The 15,494-nt window shown below is 43.6% G+C and overlaps 1 protein-coding gene across 3 annotated transcripts in view; it reads right to left on the bottom strand.

The window, feature by feature from the left end:
* Positions 1-6,790: 6,790 nt before the first annotated feature.
* LOC146860497 (uncharacterized) overlaps positions 6,791-15,494 on the bottom strand; it is a 574,354-nt gene continuing 565,650 nt past the window's right edge. For 2 of the 3 annotated variants that reach the window (XM_085644405.1, XM_085644406.1), the window contains exon 4: positions 6,791-7,727. In XM_085644405.1, coding sequence (XP_085500531.1) covers positions 7,230-7,727 — 498 coding nt within the window. In that variant the 3' untranslated portion in view covers positions 6,791-7,229. The remainder of the gene's footprint in view (positions 7,728-15,494) is intronic. The other variant, XM_085644407.1, reaches the window with a different exon arrangement.

Below are 15,494 nucleotides of genomic sequence, written 5' to 3' on the forward strand. Positions count from 1 at the left end.
CTACCATGGGACATTGGTCCCTCCTCAGACCTCTTGGATATCCTAAGATATTGGATTAGAAGGCTCACTCACTTATCGTGACATGCTTCATCATCGCCACCTATCCACACCCTAGTAGGATGATACCACCAGGGTGGCCCTATGCCTAAGACAGTGCATGTAGCCAACCCCATTGCTCATGGCCTACAACCTGCACAATTGTTTTGGTACCATGGTGTTGTTACTGGAACGGTAGTACAATCGAGGTGCTGCATTGAGTACTGCAGTAGCGGGTGCTGGTACAGTGGAACCTGAAATAATATGTATATTTTTTAAATTAACTTAAGGGAGCGAGGTTCCCTTTGGAACCTCCCACACAACCATGTTCCCTTATGTGACCTTTCATTTTTTTCAGGACTCTCAGACCAAGTACTGTAATCATGACTGCAACATTTTCTTCAGTTTTGTGGCCAGCCAATTTGATCATTAGGTATTGTGGTACCAGCACTGTTACAGTGATATTTCAATTATTGTTCGGAGAATAAGCTCTCTCCTGGTACTCTGGTAATCCCATGGGTCTGCAGTGGGACCAACAGTCCAGATATAACTAACTTTTCTGAGGGTTAACCCCTTCATGCCTGACCCGAACCCCTCGTTAAATGATATCTTCCCAAAAATGGCTCAACAGATTTACACCAAATCACAAAAAGCTTGCTTTCTGTGTAAAGTTCTAACTTTTTACCAAATTTGGTGTAATTCAGTTCAGTTGGTTTTTTTTTCTGTATCAGGAGTTCCTATGAGAATTAACATGGGAAACTGCACTTTTGGGACTTATTTCTTTCTGGGCTCCAGTTTGACAGATCTTCATGAAACTTTACATGAAGGAGCAGACCTGGATGAACGTGCTTTGCGAGGTTTTGTGCCGATTCTGAACCAAATTCAAAATAAGTTGCCCAGGTGGGACAGGAAAGTGTACACTGCCCATGTCAGAAAAGATCTCTTAAGAAGGCTAGATGCCATTTCAACAACTGGAGGAACATCTATTCTCCAAAAGCATTGATCACTGCCCATTGGCTTCTTGAGGTGGAAAATTATAGACCCAACAAAAACTTCCTGAATAAAATATTGACTCTTAACTAGTTCACATGAGGATGCAAGTAGAACCCTAGAGGGCCACCAAAACTCTTGGCATATGCTTTGTAAGTGTCAGGTCTACAATACTGCTGAATACAAAGGGCAGCCTTAGAATAGCCCTGGGTCTCCAAACCTAACCTCTCAATCAGGCCCCTAGCTGAAGGCATCTGAGAGGTTCTTCTCAGAGAAGAGTAAGTTGTAATTTGGAGGGATTAATGGCAGTTGAACCAACAGAAGATACCAGGGTCCATATTACATAACAAGAGCACTGTCCCAGATTGCTCCACCGCGCACCTTTAAATAGGTGTGCTGGCGCAAACAGGCACAGTGCACCTTAATACTAGTAATGTGCCATCTCCATGGCAGTCACAAATTTGCATTAGTGAACTAGGGAGCAGCTGTTTGAATCAGCCACTCATTCTTTCTCTGTGAAGGCAGCACCCGTCAGCACTTTAAAGAGGGAGCACAGACCTCCCCTTGTAGGCAGGTGCAGTGAGTGACTGAACTCACCTGCAGGGCAATGTCAGGGTGATCCATGGGACCATATTCCCCCCCCTTGCAGGGAGCGCACTCAGTGGGAACACGGAGTAGTTAGTGCAACTCCTGATGGCCTCTTTTCCTCTGCGCCTGAATCTATAACAGGACACGGGTGCATACACAAAGTGTTTCTTCATATGAATTTGGCACCATCCCCATGGTGATGCGTGAATGCCCTCTGAAGCTTGCTCTGGCGCTCAATGTGCACTGGAGCTATCTCTATTACCTAAGAGGGCGCACTAGCATCTGCGCCTTCTTCTGTAATACTACAATGCCCTAGGGGCACCGAAAACAGGCACACACACCTGTTGTCCCCCAGGGGAACAGCTTGTAATACAGTGCTCAGTGTGCATTGGGTGATCTGTATTACAGAAAAAGGCGCACAAGCGTCTGCGCCTTGTTCTGTAATACTACAGTGCCCCACGGCACAGGAAACAGGCACACACACCTGTTACTCCCCCACTGCGGCACCATTTACAATATGGCCCCAAGAGCACCAGGACCAACTAGGTACTATCAGAAGAAAGTGTATATGGTTGTCCTGAATTTTCCTCAAAACTACTGGGATCAAGGGATTTAGAGGAAATGCATAAAGGAGGCTTAAGGCTATGGCATATATAGTACATCAACCTCTCAGAAACTTTGGACATGTGACTAGGAAACAAGAGTTAGGAACAAGAAAGGTGTCTTCAAAGACAGAAACAAGTTATAATCTTCTGGAAAAAATTGGGAAACAGCGTCAACATCACTGAGGATGGAAAGGTTTGATTCAGCCGGCTCACAATCCCATTCTCACTCTCTGGCAACTAATCTGTCATCAAAGAGAAAGGGTTTGGCTTTGTCAAAAGAAACATCTCACAGGCTAGAGAAGCTAAAAGAAGAACCTTTAGGTTCCTCTGCAGTTTATGGATTATTATATGGTTGCGAGACCTCACCAAGTAATAATGTCACTAATTTGTATGTATCAGGTCCAGTTAGGTTTCTTTAAATAAAACTTCAGCTCAGTAGCCAGGCCTAACTAGAAGGAAAAGCAAATGTAAAGTATTTATCAGTACCAAAACAGTCAAAAAGTAAGAAACATTACAGAACAAACATCCATGCCACGATTTTATTTCCAAAACACTTTTCAAGTTCTTTTTCTCATTAATGGTGAGGTTGGTGGAATACTATGCAGCTTGAGGCCAGCGTTGGGTTCAACGTCGACAGTTAGGTAAAGTCCACCGGTCCAATGAAGTCTTGGTTTTCAACAGCGTTCGAGGCTACCCACGAATGGGCAAATAGTGGTAGTCTGTGAGCCTCAGACTCTGTGCCTAGAAAACTTTATCTTTTGCTTTTAACTTTCAAGTTGTAGTTCTGTGGGGGGGAAGAGTATGCTGTTGCATCAGCCCTGGTTCCAGGATCTGTGTGGCTCTTCTTGGGACTAGGATTCGATCTCACGGACAACACCATCAGAGTCCAGGGCAAGTCCAGTGGCTATTGGTCAGCTATGCACTTTGCAGGTGCAGGAGGTTTTAGCTTTTGTGTTCCTTAAGCTTAACAGGAGGCTATCCCTTGGAGTCCACTCATTTGTCCTTGGCACGAGTGGGAGTGGGTCCAGCCCTTGGGGTCTCTCACCACGAAGTTGACAGTAGTAGCAGCCTCTCTCTCTCTGAAGTCCTGTCTTGGTTTAGCAGGTGTAGAAGGTGCAGACTTTATCGGTGCAGCCTTTCTTTTTGAGGTTCACAGGTTTAACAGGTGCAGTCCTTCTTCTGTTCTTTTACGAAGCCTAGCAGTGTTCTGATGCTGGAAACCGTGGTTGCCACTTTTATGCCAATTTCAAGTTTTTGGGTGGGGATGACTCACCAGCCAATGGGGCTACAATTCCCACATGGCAACCCTACCCACTATTACTTATTTTTTTGTGGTTTTGGCACTAAATAATCCCACAGTTCATCTCTCTGCCCAAATCCAAAATGTCGGGACCCTTCTTCCCTGTGTAAGAGCGAATGGCATGCCCCTGGGGTGTGTTGAGTATAATGATCTACCTGTCCTGGAAAACTAGTTCTGCACAGGTTTTCTCCCTCTTGGGGAGATGCCAGCCTGTCTACCTACTCAAAGGAAAGGGCAGGCTACAGTGTGACTCACATTTGCCAATCAGATGTGTTAGCCTCTTTGAAGCTGGGCAATCTGTGGCCACACACCTCTAGCAATCCTGTTGGAAGAAGTTACACCTTCCTCCACTATCAGACCTTGTGTTCCGCATTTCTGGTAGAGCTTTGCACCTCTTCGTAGAAGGGCAGCAGGCTGTCTCAGGTGACAACTGCTTTAGTCAATTAGAAACAGATACTTGAACTTTGAGGCAAGAAACTGGAAACTTTCTAAAATCTCCTTTAGATTAAAAGTTACTTTAAACCTGACTTCAGCATTAAGTTGAGTATAATATACCAATAAATGTGATATTTTGGAGTACTGTTTGGCAGTCCCAAATGGAAGTTAGCATATAGTACGTGAGCTAATCTAACTCGATGTTAGCCAATGGGACTGCCAGCCTTACTAAAGTGCAAATAGTTTTGTTTTTGTTCTCACTGTCAAGACATGTAAGTCACAAAAGAAACATGCACCATGTCTTGTGGGCTTCTAAGGGCATCCTTGGGGATAACTTATAAATATAAAAACAAAAAATATCTGAGCTGTCAAAAGGGTATGTTTTACTAAGTCGGGTTGGCAGTTTAAAAGCTGCCTGACTAGCAGTAGCTGCCCTGGTGATATGTTTTTACTTTGTAACTGTAATGGTGGAACAATATGAGCTGCAGTCCAATAGTGACCTTAAATTTACTAGCCCTAGGAGGGCTAGTACCCTATACTAGGGACTTATAGGTAAGTTAAAGATGTCAATCAGGGATTAGCTATTTCATTTTATACTTTGAGTGGTGAGAGTATATTAACTGGGGCCTGATCAATAAGGCCCAGTGCACTTAAGAGTCAAAGAACCAGCAGCATCAATCCACTTTTCTTATTGGGCCGCTTGATTGTTCCACCTCACACAAACCACCTGACCCTGAAGTATCAGATAAAAATGTAACTGGGCCGGAGGAGTCGCAGCAAACTACCCACAAATGGATGAGTTTGGCTTCTCTTCTAAGGACCAATGTCCTTGAATAAAGAATTCCCCCAGAATCACTCTTCAACTCGTGGAGCTGTCAATGGAAGGTGGAAGAGAAGAGGGGATCCTGATTCCAGGTTCTCTAGTGACAGTATCCACTGGAGATCCACAACAGTCTGAGGAGTCACAGGGACCGATGCTTTTTATTTATTGAAGACTAGACTCCAGTGAGCAAGTAGGTATTGAACCAAGGTTTGAATTGGACTTTGTGACCAATGATCCATCTCTCCCTGCATTTCAACCATATCCTGGGTGTTGTCTGTGATTTCTCCAGCAAAGCCATCAGACAGGATGCTACCTTCAGACTCCTTGACTACAGAAGAAACAACAGACTCATGTCAATGCATAAGCACCCATGAATTGAAGATGTGTGTGGGGAACAGATGAGACTTCACAACTAATGATGAACCCATGGGGCTGGATCAGCTGGCAAAGTCTTTGAGCATCTTTGAACCATTTAGGAAATGAGGAGGCACAAATTAGCCAGTCATCGAAGTAAGAAAATATGTAAATGCCCATACAATGTAGGATACTGATCAAAGAGCCAGCTGTTTTGTGATGACCTTTGGAACAGATGTTAGCCTGGAAGGTAACACTGAGAATTGGTAATGGCAACCTAAGACGCAGACACGCAGGACCCGTTGTGAGTTAGGCAAGATGCAAATAAAAGCATCTTTGTGGTCTAGAGAGACTAGTAAATCCCTTGGAGTAACCAACTAAAGGAAGGATGGGTTGGAGTTATACCATTTTGAAGGTTTTTTGAAGGTAATGTGAAAAATAAAGGAATTGAATCCTTTCAGGTCCAGAACTGTTAAACTCGTCGTAGATCGTCTGTTGTAACAGTGCAGTTATATATTTTGCCCTCTTTGTCTCTTAGGAGCCCTCTGAATCACGCCTTTGCTTATTTGCTCATTGACGACAAAGGGAATATGCTATTATCCATATGCACTTATATTCAATATCATGTAACATTGTGTCTTAAATTTATCGCACATTCTGATAGGTTGCTTTAAGTTCAAAATTTAATGTATTCACGGAAATGCTTGGTGCTTAGCGAAAGGTATAGAATCTTTAGGTTTTATCACAAATATGTAAGTGAATTCTGATATTATTTCTCTCATCTGCCACTACGAATCAAGAGATTTATTTTTCTCAAAAAAATGGTTTGAGTAGCATGAATTGACTGTTCACAGTTCTCTCAGGGAGAAAGCGGGACTTTGATTCATTCTAGGACAATAAGAGAGCACAACACATCCGTGTGGAACTGTGCCAAGGTGATTGTCTCATTACAACCCCTTTACAGAGACATCATTTAGCCTCATCCTGGAGACAGGCAGCAGTGTTCTGGAAAATAGATGATGTTTTGGTATGCATGCATGATGACAATATCTAACTACAGAACCCTCACAAATGCTAAACCTTTGATGTCAAGATTAGGCATTTAGGGATCCTTCAATGTACCTTGTGTTATCTTTTCTTTTTAGCATTCTGTGCTTTTGCATTCGGTACAGTTGTCTTGATATTTTCAATAATACTCTTGCATTTATTCTTCACTAACATTGACTTCAAATAAAACCTTAAAAATAAAAGAGGGGATTTTTTTTGTGTGCGCACTTGGAGAGAAAGATTGCCTGAACTCACAACAATACATAACAAGCATTGGCATCTGGGGCATTATAAGTGTTTTGACAGAGCTATGGGCTTTGTTAAAATTTTTAATATGTGTTGTATAGTATTGTGAATGTTGTGCAGCATGTTTAAAAGTTATAAGCTATAATAAAAAAAAGTATTATAACCCTTTCTGGCACCATATATATATAACCTAAAACAACATTATATACAACTGAAGTATCGTAGGTTAGGTTTGCTCTATAAGCGTCGTTATTAATAATTATGTGCCTTGGTGAGTCCCGGAAACCACCAGCTCAAATTAAGCACTTGTCACCTAGCCTCTATCCCCTCCGGGTCTCTGATAAGAATGCCACTAGACGACTTGATAGTGTTGAGATTTTATTGGAAACAAAGTGTCCGGATGTGCTCTTTTCTTTCTCCCTCTCAAGATGGTGGAAGGCGGAGGTTGCAGTCCCACAAGTAGGTGTCCCGGTCAGGATGGTGTCCTGTCCGTCTCGGTTATCTTCACCTCGGCGGGGTCCCGTTTCTGGTGGGGGCTTGCCTCAGCGGAATGTGAAAAGGGAAGGTAAGATCAGGGGTTAGGTGATTATCCTGATACGTCAGGGATTTGAGGGGGAAAGGGAAGTGAAGGTTCACCGGGGGTCCGTCACCGTACTGTACACACGTGATCAAGGGGGGGGGGGAAGCTCTGTGAGTGTTTCGGGTACTGGGAACACACAGAGAAAAGAAAGAGAAAAAAATACCCCAAACCTCCCCCTCAAGACACCCCGTGACCTCCCCACACAAAAGCAAAAATCCTCCCTCTTTAACTCCCTCCCCTTGTGGACAGTAGCCCCAGGATCCGGCCCCGTACCTTTCCCAGCCACACTCCTCCGGGCGTGTGGCGGGGCGAGATGCCGTGAAGTTGGCCTCCTGGCTCTGCACCTCTTCCGTCCCGGCTGGTATGGCCCTCCGAGTCGCCTCTTCCGGACTGCTCCTCCTCCTCCGTCGTACTCGTGATTCGCTCTGCTCCGCTACCGACCACCGCCTCTCGCTCTCCACTCTTCTCCTCGCTCGCCTTCTCCGCTACTCCTGACTCTCCTCCATGGGCTTTCGCGCTGGCTTCCTCGCGGGCTTCCGTCTTACGGGGGATGGACGCGGCTGATTGGTTCCCTGCCGCTGACGTCACAGGGGGTGTTAACTCGTCCGCGATGAGCCAGCCGGCGTTAAAGGGGCCGCCAGCACCCTGCAGGAGAGGTGGAAAGCTGTCATCAATGAGGGTTGCCTCGTACCCCTCCTCTTCTCCCGAGGCCTGGCGACAGCACTGTAGGTTACAAAATGCAAAAATGCATATTAAACGGCACGCACAATAACATCATTGCAGTTTATAAATAAAAGCTATATCAGAAATGCGTTTTACTTGTGCGTGTTATAAAAGCCAAAGAGCATGTAAAACATTGCGCACAATAACATCGCATTTTATAAATAAAAAATATATCAGGAATGAGTTTAACTTGTGCGTATTATAATGCATTTTAATATATCTTTAAATGGTGCTTATAAAAAGCACTCCAAAACCTTTGGGTCCAGTTTGCACTATAGGGGCCGGTGTTGACAATTAAATGCGGTGGCGAGTGCAGGAAAACACCGGCTCAAATTAGCACCTCTATAAAAAAAAAAAGGAACAGATTAGGAGAAGCAAATGTCATTGGGGAAATCTATTGTGTAACAGGCAAAGATGCCGACTTTAGAGCTTGGGAACAAAGTTCAAGTCTTGGCATCGGATCCAACATCCTGTGATCCTGGGCCAATCACTTAATTTCCATGTTTGTAACAAAAATTCTTATGCCCTAAAGTGGTATTTTTAAAAATAACAGTGTGTGTTCCATAAAGTAATATGTTCTTAAGTAATCCTTATAGAGAGCACTCCAGAAACACTAGGTCCATTTTATGCTATAGGTGCCAGTGTTTATAATTAAGTGCTGTGGTTAGTTCCGGAAAGCACCAGCTCAAATTAAGCACTATTATAGAAAAAGTAACCGATTAGGAGAGGCAAATGCCATTAGGGAAAAGCTATAACATAGCACTGAAAAGTGTCGACTTCAGAGCTAGGGAACAAAGTTTGAGTTTTGGCATTGGCCCAACATCCTGTGATCCTGGGCAAATCACTTCTCTGCCTCAGCCCCGTCGGCCTTTCAGAAGCAATGTCCTGATTTGCCTAGCCTCCCTTTATCCACTGACAACTTTCACTGTGGTTTCAAGATTCAGCAGGGAACATGAGTGACAGGGAGAGCGAAGGGGGAGGAAAGGTGATTTCAGAGGATGAAGACTCGAGATTTTATGCAGAAGGGAAAGGAGTACCATAGACTGAGTGGTAATATAGGCAAGGAAAGGAGAAGCTATAGCATCATTACCGAGCATGGACAGAGGAGAGCGTAAGTGACCTATTATGGGCACAGACCAGATGAAGATTTCTTACCAAAGCCTCAGCACACGTGACAGATATAAGTGTTAAGTACATTTACACATGAAATATGAGTACATAAAGCATAACTTCTTTTTGAAAAAACAGAATACAATCTCTTTCTAGTCTTCTTTAATGAGACGATTCCAGGTGAAGTTTCGAGAATACAGCCAACACGTGTTTCGTCGCAACGGGAATGTGAACCCGCGACTTCCTCAAGGCTGCACAAATAAACAGAAAAAATGCCAACTCATACCGTGAAAGTACAAACATTACATGTGATCCACAGTAATCAACATATAGTTTGGTATCGTGATTCCAAACAGTGGGTAATTACGTTGTGGAAAGTTGTTTTTCCAAAAGAAAGGAACCCATAAGGGGAATGATGAGCAAAAAGTCTTGGAAGTAACCAAATATATGGAGAGAGAGAAGACCCGATCGTGAGACTACGTGGTTACTAAGTGAACTACTATTCGTGCTCATTATCAGTAACCATATCGCCGTCGTGGGATGAAAGTACCACGTCACAGTACGAAATACCGAGACTAAATGAATAACACCCAAAATACCAAGGTGGGTTGATTACCTTTCTTGGTATTCGTGAAATCTCTGTTTGAACACGGGGATTAAAAGATAAAAAAGGCATCAGATAAAGATCAAACCGTCGTGCCGTTGTGCAAGTTCACATGCTAGTTCTATGTTTAACCTACTTTGATTGTGGTTGTAATTCCGGCCCACAAGGGGTTCTGTATTCAGTACGTGGAAACGGGGAAGGACACGGCAACAACAAGGAGGTGTTCGAGTACAAACGCTTCTCTATGGAAAATATAGTAGAATAAAGTATCAAGATCTCCGTTTATAATAATCCGTCTGCGGCGATCTAAGTTGCCACATTTACACCAATACAACACCAAGTCTATGTTAGACATCTTGTGTCGACTATTCCTAACGTCTTTTAGTGCATCCAGTGTAACATAAACAAGGCTCAGATATAAGCTACGGTCTGTTTGTTACTGGCACCATATTGCTCCTGAAGTCCTTAGGTGCCCTTATACATACTATCAATGTACCTTATATGTACGATTAAGGCTAAAATAAATAATCACAGTGTCCCAAAAGCGGTAGTCTCCGCGTCTCAGTACGCGAAATTATCCTACCTTTCGTTGCATCAAATAGCGTGCCCCCGTTCCTACACGAATCTTTTTAGTGCGCGAAGAAGGTCCGCCGAGTGTGGCACCCAGTCTCCGAATATCAATGTCATGTGACAGGAAACTAAACCAAGAATATATCCGGGTTTACGTGTTTACGCGTTCCTCACGTTCGTTAGAGCGACTGGCAGGGTAAACAGACTACAAGTAGTACAAGTAGTAACTTATTTGTTAAATTAAAGTTCCGATCTGACAATGTCATAAAGCTTTTAGTATATCCGTAAATAATACGTTGCCTAAGTTAAAACGTGAATCCGAACTGTGGTTGTTTTTTTTAATAAATAACGATCGTGATGTGTACGCAAGTGGGCCGATTCTGTGCCTGTTCGTGAGTTACCTATAGCTAAGTGCCCTCCGATCTCTCCATAGATACGGCTAACAATTGTTAAGGAATGGAGCAATAAGGCTCTGAGATGCTAACAGAATTCAAAGTTACATACATATGCAGCGTATGCTTGCCAATAGTGTCTGATACCTGTTTCGGGAATTACACACACACAGTGAACATAAACATTAGGAGTCCCGGTTTAGTAACGATTAGTACAACCTACGTGTAAGTAGGTCAATATCCACTTGTCCATTATTAAAACAGTACATCACTTGGTTCTCCGTAATACACATATGACTGTTCTACATTGGGGTAAAGAAAAGCGGTAACTTTATATGCCACATACATTTTGCTCTATTAAAAACTACAGTATATGAAACAACATCGGTAGTATATTCGTATATCATATTAAAGCTGTTTTGTCTAAATCGGCAACCTTCTGTGCCACATCAATTGTTCTCCCTCATATCTTGGTATACAGGTAAAGCTAGATACAGAGAAAACTGGGTAGTATGTTCATGTATCAAGTTGAGCTCTCCTGTTTCAGTTTTTAGTCAAGTCTATCTGCCCAGGAAGTAATGGAGCTCATGGTCAATGTTCATCCCATGCTCAGTACTTCTCAATTTCAAAATCCAGAGTGCCTCCTTTCGTCTTAGTGTTAGTTCTCGATTGCCCCCACGGGGGTGTCTCGGTATATGGTCAATGCCATAGTACTCAAAGCGTTTCATTGTCGTTTGCTTGGGGCAGATAGACATGTGGGCAGCTATGGGGTATCTCATGTCCCCACTCTTAACTGCTCTCATGTGTTCTCCAATTCTTTCGCGTAGTGGCCTGATAGTACTACCAATGTATTTCCGTTCACATTTACATACAATAACATACACAGTGAATTTGGTGAGGCAGTTGATGTTGGACATGATTTTATAAGTTCTGCCACCAGGGCCTCTAAATTCAGTGATTCTATCGTGTGCCCATTTGCAAGCCACGCATTTGCCACAACCGGAAAAACCACGTGAGTATGTGGTCAGCCAGTTGTCTCTGTTATTAGGTGTGGGGTAGCTCGGGCTCAAGATGTTCCTAAGTGAGAACCCCCTTTTAAAAGTTATGTCAGGTTTGTCGCTGATATATTCATTGAGTACTCTGTCCGCCTTGAGTAAGTGCCAATGTTTTGACAGGCTACGTCTCAGAATCTCAGACCAGTTGTTGTAATTGGTAATTAGTCTTATCTTGTCACTTTTTTTGCTAGGTATTGTTTTGTCTTTAAGAGTATCTATTCTAGTGATTGAGTCAATTCTCCGTTCGGCTCTTCTTAGAACCTCCTGAGTGTACCCCCGATTTTTAAATCTCTTAATGGTACTTCTTTTGTGTATTTCAAAGTCTGTGTCGGTGCTGCAGTTGCGTCTTACCCTGACAAGTTCTCCATATGGTATTGACCTAATCTGGTGTGGTGGATGCGAACTTGAGGCATGGAGTACCGAATTACATGATGTCGCTTTCCTAAATAATCTGCTCTGCAAGCATCCGCCCTCCACATAGAATTCTACATCTAGAAATGAAATACTGTTGATGCTCTGTTCTGAGGTGAAGTGAATATTTTGGTCGTTGGTATTAAGATGTTCTATGAATTCAGTCAGCCGTGTCTGAGACCCCGTCCAAATCATGAAGCAATCGTCAATATACCTACCCCAGTATAATATTGAATCATTCCAGCTAGTGCCCCGTGGGCCCCAGATCATCATCGCTTCAAACCATCCCATGAAGAGATTGGCATATGAAGGTGAAAATCTGGAGCCCATAGCAACGCCCTGCTTCTGTCTGTACCAGTCACCCTGAAATAGGAAAACGTTGTTGTCCAACAGTAATGTCACCATTTCCATGAGCATTTCAGTGTGTTCCCAAGTGGTAGCTGATCTGTTGTATAGCATTCTTCTTACCGCCATCATCCCTGCCTCTCTCCTAATGCTGGTGTATAGCGCAGTGACATCTAAAGTTACCATGATCATCCCATCTTCCCAGGTAAAATCAGCTAGAGTGCTTAGAATATGTTTTGTATCCCTAATGTAAGAGGGGAGGTTAACCACCATGGGTTTGAGAAATGTATCAACATATTCCGAGATTCTCTCTGTGGGGCCTCCAATGCCCGATATTATCGGTCTGCCCGGGGGAAAAGAGCAAGTCTTGTGCACTTTGGGTAAAGTGTATAGGCATGGGAACCTTGGTCTATCTACTTTCAAGAATATCAGTTCATCGTCATCGATTAAACCTAGCCCATGCCAGCGTCTAAGTTGCGTGTTTATGTAATCTGTAAGACCCCAAATAGGATTCGTACTGAGTGGTTCATAGCATAGAGGGTCAGCAAGTTGAGATCTGATTTCATTGTTGTAGTCTAGGCTACGCATAACCACCATGTTACCCCCTTTGTCTGCTTCACGAATAGTTAAATCACAGTTGTTGCTTAAGTCTTTTAATGCCTTGCGTTCCTCTCTCGTCAGGTTGTCTTGTTTCATGTGGTTTGTCGTTTTTTTGTCCTCATGTTTGTCTAGGTCTGCTAATACCAGTCTGTGGAATATGTCAACATTGTTGCCAGCGGCCAGTGTGGGAGTCGATTTGGACTTCTCTCTAAGATTACTAGAGATGTTACTATCTGTGGCGATGTTAAGATCTCTCAAAATGGCATCTGTTGTTGTAGCTTCATCCTCGCATTCCGTTAGTGTTAGGAGAAGTCTTGTGTCTATGATGTCTTGTATAGAGTTTTCACTAAGTGTAGACATGCCCAAGTGTTTATCCACACGTTTATTAACAGTACTCATAGATTCAAAATGTTTCTTAAGTTTAATGCGTCTGACAAATTTAAACAGATCAATCTTCACATCACAAATATCACCCGCAACTTTTGGACAGAAACTCATCCCTCTGGTCAGAACTGATACAGCATCTCGTGAGAGTTGTGTGTCACTAAGGTTGATAATGTTCACATTGTCTACCTCCTCTGATTCCAGGACCTGGTCCTGACTCCCGGTGTGTCCTCCTTTCTTTCCTCCTCTCTTACCCCTCCTGGTTTTTCTCCTTGGGGTGCCCGTCTGTATTCCTTGTTCCCCCTCTTCATTCTTGCTATCTCTACTAAAAAATTGCTCCCAGTATTAGTGATATTACCCAGATCCTCTGCCTCACTGCCACTGGTGTGTGTCGTGTTAAGTGAGGTGGAGCTGGATCCCAGTGAGCCACCCTCGGTTCCAGTTTTTTGTGTGTCCCTGGGTACAAGGTGATCATATTTCTTGGCGAAGGTAAATATACGTCCCTCGCAATAGTCCCGCTCGTCTCTCCTTAATTTGCGGGCCTTACGGATCTTTATCTCTGCTACGTGGCGTTCTAGGATGTCATTAAGTATAGCATAGTTCTTAAAGGTGCCCTCAGGTATATTGAGCTCCTTAATTTCGGACTCCAGCGTGTCTATGTCTTTCTGTAATTGTGTGACCTTCCTCTCACAGTTTTCTATCAATATATTCATCAATTTGTTAGAGTTGTTACAAAGTTCCTTTTCCCATCCATTCATTAAGTCTACTTCCAAATCCTCATAGGTAGGCAGGATTTGTGACCTCAGACCCCTGGGGATCCTTTTCAGTTTTATATATTGTTTCAAAGTGGCGGCATCCCACCATCGTGAGAGTTCATTCTTTTTTAATTTCTCTAGCCTAACAAATTTCTCCCTTAGGCCTTCTTTCTTGGTAGCTGAAGCACCCTGTGAAAGTGTGCTCAGGGGTGTGTTGCTAGCAATGTTGTTAAATAACTCCTCTGCTTCCTTGTCCCTATTCGGTCTATCTCCCATGTTGTTGGGCATGGTGTTCTCTGTGCAGCCATCTATTGATAATATGTGATTTGGAGGTGCGTGGTATGAGTCATAGGTATCCGGCGCTACAGAAAAAGTGCACAAAATTCATCCGTTCTCTGATATGACGGTGCTGAAAGGCGTAGAGATACCACACACTCTACCGATGTAAGCCGGAGCTTAACAAAACTTCTTACCAAAGCCTCAGCACACGTGACAGATATAAGTGTTAAGTACATTTACACATGAAATATGAGTACATAAAGCATAACTTCTAGGACCTATGACTCATACCACGCACCTCCAAATCACACAGACCAGATGAAGAACAGGGAACACTGGATGGTTATTACTGCGGAGTGATTAAGGATGGAGTAAGATTGACCGCGAATGGAAGGGAGTGAGATTGACCACTTATTACTGCAGACTGAATAAAGGAAACCGAGCACAAGTGACTGGTGAGCACTACAGATTGCATGATGGAGGAGTAAGAGAGTGTCACATCATTCATGCACGTGGCACAAGCAGCGGGAGTGACTGATCACTACTCCAGAGTGCACAAAAAACAGACTAAGCACCAGACTGCAGACTGCGAAAAATACTGATTGGGGGAAGTGACCGATAATTACCAAGTAAGACCTGCCAAAGTCATTTCAACGGCATGCGGATCAGGGTAGCGCACACTGTACAAACACCAAACACACTGCAGCAAGGTGGGAACAAAAGCATTTGAGACAAGCGCGGCCGCGAAAATGAAAGCGATCTTAACAAGATCCAAAACAGAAGGCACCCTGTGCGCCCCTGCTCGCTTCCGCAAGCTGGATGCCGTGGGAGGAAACATTGACTGGAAAAGGTGGGACTTGCACCCGCCTTTGGCCAATTGCTTGCTTTCATTTTTGAAAGCCACACGCAAAGGCCAATACAATGTGTGGAAAATGGAAACACACATGCACGAGTTTTCAGAAAAGCTGAAGTGATTCCAAAAGGCCCTCTCCTAGGTCAGCACATGCGCGCTGCGCTATGCTCGACCTAAAAAGGCCCAACAGTCGCTGGGAGTTTTAGTCATATGCCTAACACTCATTTTCTACAACGAATTTGAGAGAGATGTGTGTACCATAGTTTAACTGTCTTTCATCATCAAGCTGGAAAGTTGCTACTTACCTGTGCTGTGCATGAGGGCTGTGATAGATCTAATCAGGTCATCATCATGGGAAATCCCTGACAACGGAGTAGTTCCGTAAGAGGAATCTCCGAGGAAGTAGGCA

Source organism: Triturus cristatus, chromosome 3_1 (assembly GCF_964204655.1).
Source record: "Triturus cristatus chromosome 3_1, aTriCri1.1, whole genome shotgun sequence".
Classification (NCBI taxonomy): Eukaryota; Metazoa; Chordata; class Amphibia; order Caudata; family Salamandridae; genus Triturus; species Triturus cristatus.